The sequence below is a fragment of the Camelus dromedarius genome, chromosome 11 (assembly GCF_036321535.1).
Source record: "Camelus dromedarius isolate mCamDro1 chromosome 11, mCamDro1.pat, whole genome shotgun sequence".
NCBI classification, from domain to species: domain Eukaryota; kingdom Metazoa; phylum Chordata; class Mammalia; order Artiodactyla; family Camelidae; genus Camelus; species Camelus dromedarius.
The window spans coordinates 46,392,076-46,409,576 of record NC_087446.1 but is presented as its reverse complement, the minus strand read 5'-3'; the positions used below and the strand labels follow the sequence as shown (position 1 = coordinate 46,409,576).

At 39.1% G+C, this 17,501-nt stretch overlaps 1 protein-coding gene across 1 annotated transcript in view; it reads left to right on the top strand.

Annotated features, from left to right (window-relative positions):
* The window catches only part of SLC2A13 (solute carrier family 2 member 13), a 328,147-nt gene that overhangs the window by 255,896 nt on the left and 54,750 nt on the right, over nucleotides 1-17,501 (top strand). Inside the window, exon 7 of the mRNA XM_031462748.2 lies at nucleotides 13,587-13,712. Coding sequence (XP_031318608.2) covers nucleotides 13,587-13,712 — 126 coding nt within the window. The remainder of the gene's footprint in view (nucleotides 1-13,586; nucleotides 13,713-17,501) is intronic.

Below are 17,501 nucleotides of genomic sequence, written 5' to 3'. Positions count from 1 at the left end.
GTTTATATAAATGTTTAACTTTGTGGGGCCTAAATATTTAGCTTTTCCTGATTTTTTTTTTATCATTGTGAGATTATGTGACTATGTCAATTAGATATCTTCACAGAAGTTTAGTGTAAAATTATAAACCTTTGAAATTAAAATAGTAATTTACCCCTAAAAAAACAAGAGCTCTTGGCCTATGTAATCAAATTCAGCAAGAATATATATTAACATTATTCATATATGCTATGCAATTATGTATTGTACTGTGGATAAAAACCACAAATAAATGAATATATATTCTTGGCAGGTAGCAGGAACTAATGTTGACACAGAATTCTTTGTTAACTATATTTTCATCTTTCATATTATGTAAGTGCATGCGTGTTGGCTTGCTATAAATCATAAGAATAAACTTCAGAAATTTAAACAGGCTAAATTAATATTACTCCTTTTTGTCTTGAAAATGTGTGTACCAAAGTGGTCTTCCATTCTTATGTAAACTGACAGTGCTGTGCTCAGTTCAACTGCAGAAGAATTATGAGAGGGGTTAGTGTGTTGTACTTTTTTTTTAATATCTGTTCTACTACTGTTTTTACTTAATATCTAGATTGTTAAAGAAAATATATCTGTGCAGAAGAGGAACTCAGTATTATAAAGAGCCATTCGTCTAATTACGTTTTAAAGTAATCACTCCTTATTGTGGAAGTCTTCGCTAAGCTGGGCAGTGAGGAACCGGTTGGAGTTGGATGGAATAAGCAGAGGAAGGCAGCCTTCGAGACAGAGGGGATAGTGTGTGTGCATTAACGGGAGGAAGCTTAATATTTTCCAGAAACTACAAGTGCTGGATATTCTCTAGTTTCAGGTGCTTGACTCCAACAGAATCCACATTTTTGTTGAACTGTGTGCGTAAATTCTTGGAGGTGTTTCTGAGGAACAGTCATTTTCATCTCTGGCTCGGGGACAGGGGCAGTAGGAGAAAAGGCTAAGCCATAGAAGGAAGGGGTCCTGAGGGTTGGTAACAGTGCTAATGCCAGCCTTAGCAGAACTCCAACTCTGAGGGTTACAACCGTCTCCCGACCCTCTCCCTTTCTCCCTTCACCAAGCAGAGGGGGCTTGCTTGCCAGCCAGGGTCTGCATCCCCATGAACATCCATTCCTACAACCTGGCCAAGTCACCCTCCCATCTCCTGCCTCCAGTAGACAGGTGGGCATGTGGCGAGCTTCACCAGAAATGGCCTCACCCACATGGTGGTCTCTGCCCTGTTGTCCAGGGAGGACAGAGACTCCTCCACTCCCTCACCCCCCACCGGCCTTTAAACCCCCTCCTCCAGGTGTCTGTCACAGGCTGGTTCAGAAGTTCAAAGAGCAGGGGGCTTTCCAACCATCTTCCCCATCCCTGTGGTGGAGGAGCAGAGTCCTGGAGGGAGGACGCTGGTCCAGTGCCCCTCGTTCCCAGGGGACGTCCTTCTATGGCTTTCAGATGTGGAGTTTCAGGCAGACTTTCAGAAATGAGATGCTGCCTAGAATTGCATTCAGGAAACATGTGGTAAACTCTAAACAGAGGTAGGAAATGGCCAGGAGTCAACCCGAAGAGGCTGTTGGGAATTTAAATGATGAGAAGTCGTGTGTAGGGGTAATAGGGATTTGAGACGCTCTCATTTCAAAAAGAAGTATGGGAAGCTATGAAGAACAGCATTATCAGATTTGCGTTTCACAGAGATCACCCTGGAAGCAGAGTGGGGGTGGCAGAACAAACCTTGGCGTCTAAATTGAGACCCACAGTGGGGGATGGGCTCTTGCCGGGTCTTGGTGACGGAAATGACTTGTAGTGCGGTTACAAGTTAGTGTCAAGGTTGCTTAACAGCCCAGGTTTTTGTGGCTTGTCTTCCCAAATGGAAATGTGTAACTTGAAAGCAGAAATCACATTTCCTTTTTTTCTTTTTTTTCTTGCTTTTTTCCATCTGTGCTTCCTTCCTTATAGACTTAGCAGCTGACATCATTACTTACATGATGTATTTGTTTACTGATTAAGCCAAGTACAGAGTCCGATGTGTACATGACTCTGGTGTTGACTGGATTTTTTTTCCTCTGTGACTGCAGTAATTACATAAACTGATTTGAAATTCAATAAGAAATTTTTCTGACGGTCTTATGCCTTACCTCAGCTAATTGAAGGTTTTCAAACAAATCCCCTGCAGTACCCTGTAAACTGCTCCTCGAGCCTGGTAACACGCTGATAGTGTTTCATTTCCATTTGATTGGATTCTTGCACTTGGCTTTCAGCACTTGTCTGTTTTGTTCTGATCAACTTAATCTGAATTGAGTTATCAAGGAAAATGTGGAAAGACACAAGAACCTATAAAGATTTTTAACTGCAGGACTAAAAGAAAATTATTACTAACAAAAATAGTTCTGCTGGGCCCTTTTTCGCTCCTCCTCTTTGGAGACAGCCTACACTCTGTCTGTGGAGTCTGTACCTACTTTTACTTTAACCTGAGCACCCAATTCCCACACCTCTTTCCTTGCCTTCTTTTGCCTTATACTCTATGCAGTGTATCTCTCTAAATAAATCTGCCTTTATCCAAAAAAACAAAAAGTTGTGCTGTACACCAGAAATTGACACAACATTGTAAACTGACTATACCTCAATTAAAAAAAAAAGAAGAAAAAAATACCCCTCTGAGAGAATTTTTAAAAAATAACAAAAAACAATTTTGAAATATAACCAGGAAAAAAAATGGCCATAGAATTCTAAAAGTAACTTAGAATCTACAAGATCTTTGCAGATGAAAGTATTAAAAGATAAAGGCAACAAATTGAACATACACAAGAAAAAAAGGTAAGAAATTTACACATAAATGAAACTCAAATAAACACAAATCTGTGAAACTCTAAGAGAGACACACTTGGTTATTATTCCGTCAGAGAGAAATTGGAGCAACCGAAATTGTAGCCCTAAAAAAAGAAGCTTAATTGCTCTATTACCCTTGATAAGGAAGAGTCACAAAGGAACAGTTTACTGCCTCAGTCAGAGAGGTGCTGAGGTAATAAGATGGATGCAGTCACGAGCATCTCAAAAAACAGAATCGCAAAGCACAGTAACCTTGTCGAGCTGGAGCACTCACTGGCATCATCATTGCCGAGCCCAAATCTTACAAATGAGAGGCAGTGCTCAGTCAGGGAGGCTCAACCATTTTGGGGTGAGTGAGGTTAATGGGGTGCGGCATTAACTCTCTGAGAATTTCCCATCACCTTTCGTGGTGTCCCAGGAACTTGAAGGATGCAGCATGCTTTGCAAGTGCCCCATTCACCACTAGACACTGACTGCATCCTTGGGGAGATGCAGAATGATGAATCTTCAATCATAGGTACACAGAGACACCATTAGGGATTTTTCCCCCCACTTTTTATTCTTTCATTTCACCCGCATTACTGACCATTTAACAAGAGTTGTGCCAACTGTTACGAAAACAAAGCATGAGCTGTATATAGCTCCTTGTCAGGAGTTGGCAGTATCTTAGACTGGCTTTTATTTATATTTTGAACCCATACTCAAGTCTCACATCTTCAGAGAGATGTTGGCACTTGGGTAGAAGCTGAAATTTTAGAACATATTTAGAAATGAGCAAGAATATGTTTTAAGCCTTTGAATAAATATTCTTCTATCAGTTAGGAATTGAGTTGGGCTGTGGTAACAGAAGAACCCCAAATAACTGGCTTAAATAAGAAAGAAGTCTCTTTCTTGCTCACATAAATAAATTCAAAGGGAAGGAGTTTGGAGCCAATATGTTAGACCTGTCATCAGGGCTCCAGGCTTCATCTTTTTGCTGTACCCATACAAGTATTCTTCACAAGTCCACGAGGAAGGCCCAGGATGTCTTAGGAGCCGCTCAGTCATGAGTGTGAAACAGGCCAGGAGGAGAAAAACATAGGGGCAAAGCTGCCTGGTTGAATTAGCTCCTCTAAATAAACATTAAAATCTGGGCATTTGGACTCAACACACTTAGGTCTGAATCCCAGCTCTGCCATTTTAGCTATGATAACTTAATTTCTCTAAATCTCAGATTTCTTGTCTAGAAAAGAAGAAAATAAATGCTCTCTCATAAAGCCAGTGTAAGGATTAAATAAGAACATGTAACTGTTTAGTACAGTTTCTTCATGTGATGAGTTCCCTGCAATGCAGCCACAGTAAGGCTCATGATAAAACTCACCCTCCACAATCTTCTTCAAATCTATGAATGCAAATTGACTCGGTCTGTTGGCAGACTTAAAAATTCCAATCTCTTGGTTTCTTCCAATATTTTTCCATCTCTTCAAAAATGAATAATGTATACTATCACTAGAGAAGATTAATTACTGTTTTTTTCCTTTGAAAGTGGCATGCTGCACACTAATTAAATTATATTTAGGTGCTTATGTGTTGATTACCAAATTGTATTGTAAATCTGATTTTACTCCAACTTACAGGCTGAAAATTTTGTATTTAAATGTGTGTGCACAAAAATATATGTGTGTGTATATATATACACACACAATATACACATTTACCTAAATACACATCTGTACATATGCAGACACATGAATATACATGTCATCTTATATTTGCAAAGTTGGAATTGAGGTTTTCGTTTTTAAGTATGTTGGCCAAAGGTTCATGGAGTGTAACAGGAAAACACTTAGCCCTGTTGAGGGTGGCAGCCTTGGCAGACAGAACTGTCTTCTTCTTCCCTCCCCTTTGGAGAGTTTGTTGGTGTACTTTTCTGAGATAAAAATGGGCAACCAGTCCAAGACTTCATAAAAGAAGATGAGACAGTTGGTTACTAGAAATTAGAACCTAAAATACCAGTAAATGTTCTTTAAAAAGAAACCCTCTCTGACAAATGGGCTACCTTTTTCCTATTTAATAATGCCAAAGAGCAAGGACCTGTGCTTGCTTTTAGTCCGCAGGCCTCACTACTGTGAATTACATTTTTGCCTCTAACTCAAGAATCCATTACATTCTCAACCTCAGTTTCTAAGTGGCAGAGATGAGAAATATGGCTGCGTTTCAGAAGGTTGCAAAAAGTTATATGTGGATTTGACCTGAGAGCCATGAATTGTGAGGAACAGAGCACAAGGCTATGATCTCATGGACCAAGACATGGGGAATGAGATGTAACTTCTCTGACGGAACTAGAGAGAACTACTAAATCTGCTGTCAGTATAAATGACATTCATTCATCTCTTTATTTATTCAGCAGTTATCTGTTGAGCTCTTATCTATCAGGCAATACGGAAATAACTAGGAACAAATGATGTGCAGGACAAACATCTCTGCCTTGAGAAGGTCACAGTGCAGTCAGGGAAAGCACATCACAAACCCTTAGAGAAACAATGAGATAGGCAGTAATAATAGTAGACTCTGGTGGTCCTCTGACAGCATAGTGATACATCCAATCCTGCTGGGGTCTGGGTTTCACAGAGGAGGTGATGTCACATATAAGTCCTGAAGCAAAAGCGGAAAGTAATACTCCAGACAGAGAAAACGTTATGAGGAAAAACATAAGAACATGCATATTCTGAATCCTGCAGTATGAGCAGACTGGCCAGAGCCCCTGGCATCTGCGGAGAAATAGCAAAAAAGGATTGACAAGATAAGAAGGGGCCATAGTAAGGAGGTTGGTCTTTATCATCTAGCCAGTGGGAAGCTCTGGCAGGATTTAAGCAGGAGAAGAGGTCTGATCAGGTTAGATTTAGGGCAAAGTAAAAGATGGAGTGGAAGGAGTCTGGAGACAGGAGGACTCATCAGAAGACTGTTGGAAGAGTTCCGGTGAGAGGTAGCAAGTTCAAGTCAAAGTCCAGGTGAGAGGTGCTAAGAATGGAGAGCAGGAGACCTGCACATGCTTTGGAGACAGACTTGTTGGAGTTGTAGGTATTTAAAGGTGAGTGGGCTTAGATCACGCTCAGGTTATTAAACTGTGAGACACAAAAGAACAGTAGGAACGCTTTGACGGGAAAACCAAAGACTGAGATTTAGGTGTGTTGAGTTTGAGGTACTTGTGAAATGGAAATATGGATCTGGCACTTAGGGAGGAGAAACAACTGGAGAAACAGGGCACGGAGTCTCAGTGTTAATAATAGTCGTACATGGCTAATGTTTCCCGGCAAAAGTGTACCGAATAATGAGAGAAGATGTACCAAGAACAGAAACAAAGAGGAATAACCAAGAGGAGAAGGAAAAGATGCAGTCTGAGAGGTGGAAGAAATATACATAAAAGGACTAGTGTCAAGGAGTAAAAATTTTAGGAAAGAGGGAAAATACTTGGGATATTTCATTATAAACTCATAAATCAGGAAAGAAAAGTGCCCTAAGTTAACAATGAGAGCTCACAGCAGTCTCGGTTAGAGCAGCTTTCGTGGCGTACTGAGGCATGACTTGCTTCATAAAATCAGTGCCAATAGTCCCCAGCTTTTTAAATTAATTTCCAGCCATTTACTTAAGTCCCCAGAATTTCTTACTTTTCATGAATTCCCTACTTATACGGCCCAAATGGGGAGAGGGAGTCCGCTGACATCTACACTTTGGCTGAAAAAGAAGGCAGGCGCCCTGGAATTCTTTGTGCAGAGCTCATGTAGCAATCTGGTCCTGCAGAGGGCTTACCAGCAAGGCCAGTGTGCCCCCAGTAAGAGTAAATTGGATTCTAAGTCATCTGCTTAAAGGCAGTGGGGGCGGTTAGGAGTGAAGAGGATAGTAAAGAAGGCAGGGAAAGTTTCGAATAGCTTTCTGGGAAAGAGAGCGACATTACTGCACCAAGTAGGGTGTTAAATTCATGCATTAGGAGTGAGCGGAGGGGAGCGTATAGCTGAGTGGTAGAGCACATGCTTAGCGTGCATCAGATCGCGGGTTCGATCCCCAGTACCTCCATTAAAGTAAATAAATAAAGAAACCTCATTACCTCCCCTACTCCAGGGGGGGAAAAAAAAAAGATTAATTTAGGAATGAGTGAGTGAACAGTTACTCACAGAGAATGAAAGTGGACCTGTGGCAACAGATTATCCTAACACCTGCGTTTGCCACGACTGATTTTTGGAAATTTAGGCCACACCAGAGAGAGGCATTTTAAGGCCACGGTTCCTAATGCTCTGTCTCATTGGATTTAATGAGACATACTTAAAAACAAGTGGACTGTTTTCTAGCAGGCCAAGTTCACACTTGACTTCACAGAGTAGAAACTTAAAGCGTTCCAAATTAACCCAAATCAATGTTTTAAAGATTTTCTCAGGAGAGAGAGGAGGGCACATTCAGTTAAGACCCTGGGTGCCATGTGACACATGTAAACGATTGATTAAATGAAAATAGGCCATCTTGTCTCTCCCTTAGACACTAGGCTGCCTTTTATTCTGCTCCTTTTTACTTTAATTGGAAACGTTTTAAAGTTTTAGAACCAGTTCTTTTTTTCTAAATATGTGAATACTTTTTTCCCCCTTTCTGAAAAGAAAGGTCAGAGATTAAAAAGTTAAATCTTCCCTCATTGAAACTAGCAAGAAAGGAACCATTTGGTTCTAATCGTAATTATTGTCTGGATTATTTATTTTCCAGTCTCCTGTTAGAGTTTCCAGTAGGCCCTGCATTCAGTTTCCCTAGAAGTGTCATCCTCTAATAGATCATTGGCTATTGTGTGGTCTCCCCACGTGAGAGTATCCAGAACCAAGAACCATAGCACAAATTCCGAGCGCACTTATTTACCACAAATTCTCTCTGAATAGCATAATATCCCTTTACTATGGAATTTTGCAGGCTCTGATTTAAAAGAGGGCATTCAACCCTTTGTTGTGGCTCTGTTCTTTGGGCTTCAAGGAAACTGGCCCTCGCAGCTGGTGTTTCTGAAAGTGAGTTATCCACATTACTAACCAGTTCCATTTGGGTTGTGGATTAAATCTTTGCAAATGGCAGCTTTAGCCTCTGGCAATTTAGAAACTGGGCTTGGCTTAAAGTACCATCTGACAATTAGTTTTATCTTCTTTTACTTTTATTCCAAAAAAAAAAAAAATGACTCAGATATTCACTCCAACCCACCCACCACCCCCCACCAAAATTATTTTCCATTAATGGGCAGGAACAGATGAACGTACAGTCATGATTAGATTTATAGAGCTACATCCTTTGATTCATCCCATAAACATGTGTTGGGTGTCTAGCCTACAATGGGTGCTGCATTTACAGAGCTGGTGCACATGGCCATTTTTCCATTGGGTCCTCACAAACCAGTCAGTAGACAGCAAACCAGTCAGAAAAGAATGTCATCAGTTCCTCCGTAGAAGTGTGCACAGAGCAAAGATAAGGACCATCACCGTCAACTGTACTGCATATAGATTTGTCTAAGATTTTAAATATTTTGTGTCAAAAGAGAAGAATCCCTATTTTATGTAATTCATTCCTCAAGTCCTTTTATAAAGTGTAGTTCTTTTGTCAATGCCTTCTTAATTCATTTCCTTTGTAACTTTAGAGTTTCTTAAAGTAAGGCACGCCTGTCATTTCTGCCCTCGAAGTAAGTATGTAAGAGTAAAATATCTGTGAGCTGTCTTACACTGTTAAAGTTTGTGTGAATTTAGAGTGAGGGTATATGTATTTCTGTCTTTTTCTTTCATGTAGAATCTTGCAGCCAGGTAGGTTTTTTGAGATCATGTGGTCTTGGGGAGGAAAACTTGAAGTCCGGAATTTAGAACTCACTCCAGGTCATACTGAGAAAGGGGGCAAATAGGGCCTAATATACCAGTCTGATTTTCACACACAAAAAATTTTAATCTGTGCTTGGAATATCCTCATGAGCACTGATTTAGTGCCAATATATTTACGTTCTCAGCTTTTATATTTAGAAAATCTCATGTAAATTTATCCAGTCATGTTCAGGAAAGTCTTAAAGAGCAAACCATGAATAAAAAATAGCCACTTCTGGAAGTTATTCCTTTTTTTTAATATCATTTCTTAAAGCCACAGGTATGATACATGCTCCCTGCAAAAGGTCAATTGGCAGATTTCCCAGGGTATTTAAAGTTTTGTGTTATCTTCTAAATGTCACGTTGAAGTTAGAAACGTTGTTACATTTGGGAGAATTATACCATGAAATAGTCCATATGATGAACAAATAAATATTCCAGGTCAAGGATAAGGGAGTGGTAGGAAATCTTACTTTCCCTCCAGAAGCCTGAGATAAAGACTGATAAGGACTGCCACCTCAGTTCCCAAACAGTGGCCCGCTCCCTGACTGATGCCTATGAACCAGTATGGAGAGGCCATATTGAAGTAGTCCTAAGACAGGTTTTCATGCTTTTTTAATATGGGAAAGGCCTGAGCCGGCACAGAAACTATGAGGTATGTCCTAGGAGAGGCTTGAAAGTATAAAGAGAGGAAAATAACCAATGTTGACAAAGTGTTGGTCCCAGTGAAGACCAGAGGGAGTGAGATTAAAGGCTCTGGTAGAGAGATGACCTTTGAACACCTCTATTTCAGAGCCTGGAGGAAAAGGGGTGAGGCTAAACATGGCTACAGATAACTTTGTTCATGTCTGAGTTTAAAGTTGGAAAAGTTCACACCCAATCCCTTCAGTTTTCCCTGTGAAGCAAGGCAAGGCCATCTTCTAAGAGATGTGTTGTGGGGAATAAGAGTTGGGATTGGAGGACAGTTGTGGGCATTTGGGATATCAGTTGTGGGAGTGGGGAAAATCACTGATTAGGGGCAGGTAAAAGTTTCCTCACAGCAGTGAGGATCCAGCTACGGTTGAATGCTGTGAATGTGTAGTTTTATCATTATGCCTGGTTAGGTTAATTCTCCACTAGTGCAGCACAACCTAGGTATAGAAAGAAAGAACAAAGATGGTTGGAAAGATCCAAACATAAAAATTTCTAAGTTGACTGTATAGAAGAACCAAAATACAAAGACACTGAGGGTCTGGTGAGAGTGGTTGCAGTGGGTCACCATGAGAGTTTGACAGAGAAGGACACAAAGCCATGAAGTGAGTGGTGCATCGGGGGAAAGGAGTGTGAACGGTCTCTGAGATGGAAGAGCAGCTGTCCTAGGAGCAAGGAGATAAGAGATCGTGAAGGAAAGGAATGAGGGATCTATATGTGTTTTAAATCAGGGGTCAACAAACTTCCTGTAAAGGGGAAGAGAGTAAGTATCTGTGGCTTTGCAGCCATGTAGATTCCATTAGAACTTCTCAGCTCTGCCCTTGAAGTTGAAGGCAATTAAGATAAATAAAAAAGATAATAAACAAATGGACATAACTATATTTCAGTACACTTTATTTACAAAAGCAGGTGGTAGTCTGGATTTGTCTCAAGGGCTATAGTTCGCTGACCCATGTTCCAGATGATGACAATTTCCAGGATGTGGAGGAAGTTAAGTGGAAGTGAAGTCTGTTAGAAACCAAGGGGCTAAGATGCTATAAGACTAGTATATTGACTATAAACCATCTGGAGCTAACAGACACGGAGAGAACGCTCCACCCAATAACAGAATACACATTCTTCAAAAGTGCACAAGGAACATTCTCCTGGATAGATGATATGCTAGGCCATATAAACTTTTAAAAGACTGAAATCTTACAAAGTATGTCCTGTGATCACAGTGGAGTGGAATTAGAAATCACGAGTCACTAGCAGGGAGAAAGTTGGGAAATTCACAAATAGGTAAAAATTAAATAATGCACCCCTCAAATGTCAAAGGATCAAAGAAGAAATCACAAGGGAAATGATAAAATACTTTGAGATGAATGAAAACGAAGCCATAACATACCAGATCTGGGATGCTACTAAAGCAGTGCTTATGGGAAAATGTATAGCTATAAATGCCTACATTTAAAAGGAGAAAGATGTCAAAATCAAAAATCTTATCATCCGCCTTAAGAGAAAGAAGGAGCAATAATGAGGTCTGAGATGACCTAAGGAGGTGGAATGGAATGAAAGCCCAGGTAGAGAAGTTGCCCTTAGGTGAGAAGCACAGCTTTGCTCTGTGACTGGAGCATAGCAACGTAGAATGGTCTACATGTTTGCTGTAAACCTAGAACGTTTCCATCTTTACCACTTTCATCTGTTTTCTCTGTAAAGCTTGAGTTGAGGTCGTTTGAAGAGAGTAAAGGGAAATCGAGCACTGGAAATCTGAGGCATAGTTTTTGGGTAAGATGATTGAAATGGTCCTTGTATGGCATTGACTAGAGGAAACTATTAAGAATTTCAGGCTGCTGAGGATCCTTTTGAGGCTAGTAGCAGTGTGTTACAGAGGAACTCCTGCTGTGCCCTGTTGTATGAGTCCTTCAGCTGCATATGGGTGTGTGGGAGAAGGCACAGAAAAGGCAAATGTGTACATGCATATGCAGTTAGGGTTTTGGCTAGATGGGTGAGATGAGGAGATAAATCGGAAGGAAATCAGGATGTTGAAATGATGGGTCATGGTCATAAACTAGATAAGGAGAGAACTTAAAAAAGGAAAAAAGCTAATGAATAAAGAACAAAGAGAGGTCAGTTAACTGGAAGTCACCATGAGGTCTAATGGTCAAACTAGCTCCATGAGGACAGAGAACCTGTTTGGTTTGCTAATGCCTGGAATAGTGCCTGGCACATAGTAAATGTAAAATATTTGTATTTGTTGAGTGAATTGTCATAGCAGAGCAGGGATTGTTTAGTAAGAAAGCTGGAAGAATGGGAGGTTGTGGTCAGATTTGGATGCTTGAGTGAGTGATTGAGGAAGTGAAGCATTATGGGTAACACCTCGTGTATCTGACATGCACCTGTAGTAAGTTCTCAGTAACTATTAGCCTTTACCATTATGGGTTTTTTTGTTTGGTTGGTTTTTGGTTTGGGGTTTTTTTTTTGTTTTTTTTTTTGCCTTCTATAGGAATTATTTATTTTTAGAGAACTTAAGTAGAGAGTCATTTTTCTACAAATAGGCGAGTTGGTATTTCCCAAATAAGTATCATTTAAAGCCATTGAAACAATCAGGGTTGTTAATTCCACCTCCTAAGGGCAGGATAAACCAACAAAATACTAGTAGAAATGAACTTCTTTCCAAATGAGCCTCGTCTAGTTCTCAAAGCCAGAGCTCAGAGTACTTCTAAGGCTTTCTGTTGATTTATTTAGCTTATCACCGGTTTGGGCAATTTTAGATTCACAACCCTTGTATGACTTCTCTAAAGTATACTGACCTTTTGGTAGGCTTTGAACGACCTCTTTTGGCTTTTACAATAGGCCTGAAGTCTCAGTTAAAAATAGGGATTGCTGTTTGCAGAGGAAAAGTTTACAGACAGAGACTGAAATTGGCAATAATCTGATTTTTAAACAATGCCAGTCTTTTCCCATTTAGCAAAATGTATCAAAGAAGTATTTTGATTCAGAGGATTCATGGGGGGTTTTTTTTGATAACTTGCAGTAGTTCTCACCCTGTTTCTCTCCCATACCACACTGTATAATTGTACACAGTAGATAGTCCATAAATCTGTACTGGCTGGTCTTTAATTATTTAAGAAGCAGGTGTCTGAAATGCCCTTTTCTCTACCTCTTTGCCTGGTAAGTTTCTCTTGTGATCCAGTTCAAATATCATCTGTGAGATTATTCTCCGCTCTTACAGGTGATAAGCAAGCCCCCGTCCTTAGAGTAGTTCTCAGCTGCTTTCCGTCGTGTTGCCATTATTTACTTGCATATCTATTCCTCATCCTTGCCTTTTATCCACCAAGGAGCAGAGATTTTGGCTTATTCATCTTAGTATCTGCAAACCTTGTGTGCTTGCCGTGCACGAAGTGCTCCAGATTTGTCTGGCAAATAGTATGGCAGTGAGAAAACTCATTCTACAAGCACACTGTAGGCTTATGTTGGAAAACACTGCCCTCCAAAGGATTTTGCCTCTTTAAAATTTTCCTGCAGTTAGGATATTACCGTTAGGTGAGCAATGATTAATTGAGTATATCTCTGTAATCCAACCAGTAGATGTAATCAACTTAGAGAGAAGTTAGTCTTTTTTCCTACACCAACTTTTTAAAATCAAGCATAAAGCATAGTTGATTTTCAATATGTATTTATTAAAAGTACAGATGTCCACCAAAATGTTAACAGTGACCTTTATTTCGGTGGCTTTTTTTAAACTTTTGTCTTTACTTTTTTTTTTTTTCACTTTTTGAATTTTCTATTTCATGATATAAATTGCAGGTTAAATTCCTTTTTTAAGAAAATACAGTACCTGATGAAGACATTTAAGAGAAATAAATGCTTTGGTACAAGTTGGAAGCAGGAAGCTAGGTCAAGATGGACCAGTCTGTGCTCTGATAACAAATCTCAGTGGCTTAGGAGAACAAACGTGTATTTACTGCAGGTAGATGGGGGTTCTTCTACATCCAGCGTCACGCATCCAGTCCTCCTCCATCTCAAAGTGGCTTCCAAAGTTGCTGCAGCCTGAGGAGGGAGAGATGGAAGAGACCAGCTGGCTCTCACCTGCCTCAGCCCATGTCACTTCCCCATGACCAAAACTAGTCCCATGGCCCCAAACTTACTGCAAAATAGATTGGAAAATGCAGGAGGGCGCATAGAATCCAGTGCGTGTCTCTGCTAACATGGCTATAACTCTTCATTTTACAGTTACTGTGATGAATGTATGTTGGATCCAGACTGTGGTTTCTGCTATAAGATGAATAAATCAATCGTCATTGACTCCTCCTGTGTTCCAGTTAATAAGGCGTCCACAAATGAGGCAGCCTGGGGCAGGTATGTCACTCATTACATGCCATAAGAATGTACAATACGATTTCAGAATGAGATTTATTTTTAAACTTACAGAATGACTGCACTTATAGTCAATGTCTGTACCTCTTTTAAACTGGTCTTCTTTTAAAGAATCTTTGAAACCGGTCTTTATAATTACATTACTTTGCAGCATATTCTGATGAGAATGTGTGCACAGTATTGCAACTGTATGTTTCACAAACTTAGAGTAGAAACTCACGCCTAGACTTCCGGAAATCCAAATACCATCTCCAAATCTACCCTAATAAGCTATAGGAGTTTGGATCTTGAGGCAGGTGTTCCTAAATATTGCCAAGACAGTTTCTCCCATTGGGTATTATCTGATTACACCAATAACTTCCAAACTCCCCAAGTTAAGTGGAAGACAGAAAAACTGTCAAGTCAAAATGAATTACTATCACTTTAAAGTCTTTAAATTCTTTTATTCTTAGGGTACTTTCCTAGAAGTCAGAGAAATTAGGTAATGTTGGCAATCACGGGCATGTAACCGGTTTGAGAAACTGTAAACCCTTCTTTTTTTGACAGATCACATTGGTTTGTAGGAGGCACATAAATGAAATATTTGTGTAGAACAAATATACCTCATAATTATGAACTAATAATTCATATTTATGGACACAGAATATGTAAATGTTATTTGGTATGGCTTTGACCTCTTTTGTGTTTTAAATTCTCATAAAAAGAGTAGTATCCTCTCATTCTGTCTGCCGCCTAATACTGATGATGAAGGCAATGGAATCTGTAACAAAGCGCTTATATCTTTTAGGAGCCATAAAATATAATGTATCATTATTAATCATTATCCTGTTGTCATTAATCCTTTCGTTAGAGAATTATTCCAAAGAGGTAGAAGTAAATTATATGGTAATTGTGTGAAAATCCAGACCACATTTTAAATACACTGATTAAAAAGAAATGCATAAAAGAAATGCAATTGCTACTTAAAATGAAAACTTGAAAGAGCTTCTTTTAAAAACACTCAGTGTATAATCTTCATCAAACTTTATTACGAAGTTAATTGGTTAAATATTTCTGGATGTAATAGTTTACAGTTTTAGTCCTTATTTTTTTTAGTAGAAAAAAAACCTTGCAAGTTACCAGTCTAGAATTATGAACATGTTACGAAATATGTGTATGTAGTTTCATGTATTTCATGGAATTAGTTTACAGACTTACTGGAAATGTCTACTAATGGTAAGAGGACGTTAAAATTAGATGTTTCTCTCATCCTCAATAGAAGGTCTAGAGGTCAGAGTTTTGTTCTTTTTGCAAATAGCAAATTGTACAACATTTTAATAGAAATGTGTATTACTTCTTTTAGTTCAACTTACTAGATTTTATTTATATTTTTGTACCATTATTCCTTGACTGCACACATTACTAGAGAAAAGTGAGGCCAGATAATACCCAAGTAGGAAAAACACAAAGAACTAAACAAAATATACAAAGAACTTTTATACTTGTATAATATTCTTAGAATAATCTCAAACTCTTTACCCTACCCCCCTTAAAAAAAAAAAAAAAAGACTTTCTCCCTCTTCTCTGTGCTGAGTAGTAACCCTCCTCCTAGCTTGGCCACTCTGGTGGGTTGCCTCAGTCTGTCCTAGAAAGAAAGCGAAAAATGCAGGATGTGTTTACCATGAAGAATTCCTACAACAGATTGTCCATTTGTAGGTAAAATAGCATTTGCTGTATTTTCATTTGTTGGTTGATTGATAAGTTTTATGCAATTACCTAGAATGGAATTTTCAGGGCAAAATCTACCATTACTTGGATTCATATCTGAGATATACTATTTATAGATGTCTTAGGGTCAGGTATTGAGGCAATTCACAGCCATAAATTCTGATCTCTAATTGTAGCCATTTCCTGAAAAGACACCACATGGAATGGTAATACCATTCATGGTGGGGATAGTATGCCGATTTTGATGTACTCTGAATTGTCTCCACGTAATGAAAACCATTTGTCCAGAAACAAAACTTTAAGTCAATCAGCATGCTCTTCTATATCTATGGTGTTAAATTTCAATCAAAAGATTTTTTTGTTCAATCATTTAGTTTTCCAAATAGATATACAAATGGCCAACAAGCACATGAAAAACTGTTCAGTATCACTAATGGCTAGGGAAATGCAAGTCAAAACTACAGTGAGCTATTACCTCAGACCCATTAGGTTAGCTACCATCAAAAAAACAAAACAACAATTGTCATGGAGGATATAGAGAAATTAGAAACTGTATGCACTGTTGATAGGAATGTAAAATGGTGCAGCCACTATGGAAAACAGTGTGGCAGTTTCACAAAATTTTAAAATAGAATTAAATATTATCTAATAATTCAATTTCTGGATATATATCAAAAAATATTGAAAGCAAGGTCTTGAAAGGATATTTGAATACCAATGTTCATAGCATTATTCACAAAGCCAAAAGATGAAAGGATATTTGAATACCAATGTTCATAGCATTATTCACAAAAGCCAAGTGTTATTTGACAGATGGATAGATAAACAAAATATGTATATGTACAATGAAATATCATCCACATTTAAAGGAAGTAAATTCTGGTGCGTACTACACGAGTGAAACTTGAAGATATGATGATAGGTAAAATGAGCCAATAGTTAAAAGACAAATAACCACGTGACTCCACTACTATGAGGTACCTACAGTAGTCAGGTTTACGAGAGACAGAAGGAAGAATGGTGGTTTCTACAGGTAAGGGGAAGAGAGGAATAGGGCATTGTTATTTGATGGGTATGAAGTTTGTTTTGCAGAATGAATTGAGTTTTGCATCCATTGAGATGATCATGAGATTTTTGTCTGTTCTCTTGTTGATGCGGTATGTCAATGAAGTTACTGACTGATTTGCGGATGTTGAACCATCCTTGTGTCCCTGGGATGAATCCAACTTCATCATGATGTATGATCTTTTTTATGTGCTGCTGTATTCTGTTTGCTAACATTTTGTTGAGGACTTTTGCATCTATGTTCATCAATGGTATTAGCCAGTAATTTTCTTTTTTGGTAGTGTCTTTGTCTGGTTTTGGTATCAGGGTGATGGTGGCTTCACAGGATGAGTTCGGGAGTATTCCCTCCTTTTCAATCTTTTAGAAAAGTTTGAGAAGGATTGGTATGAGTTCTTCCTTGTATGTTTGGTACAATTCCCCAGTGAAGCCATCTGGGCCTGGACTTTTGTTTGCAGGGAGGTTTTTTAATTGCTGATTCTATTTCATTTCTAGTGAGCAGTCTGTTCAAGTGGTCTGTTTCTTCTTGATTCAGTCTTGGTGGACTGCATGTCTCCAGAAACTTGTCCATTTCTTCTAGGTTGTCCAATTTGTTTCCATATAGTTGTTCATAGTATTCTCTTATGATATTTTGTATTTTGATGGTATTGTTTGTATAAATTGAGTTTTGGAGATTGCTTGCACAATAATCTGAAGACACTGAGCTGATGGAAAACCTTCTGCCCATCATCCCCCGTACCTCCCACACACACATGCAAACACAGGTTTAATTCACCACTAAACTAGAAAGAAATGTCCAGGTGCCACCAAGGAGAGTGAGAGCAGTGAGCCCATGTGGAAACTCGACAGTCCATGGGAATATCAGAAGAGAAGCCCGCCTCTTGGGGGAGAGGCTAGTGTCTTAGGTGCTGAGGAAGACAGAGCTCAGGCCTTGCCTCTGGAGCTATGATAGGCTATGTTGGCTCTGAAACAGAGACAAGAAAAGCTGCTGGGCTGGGCAAG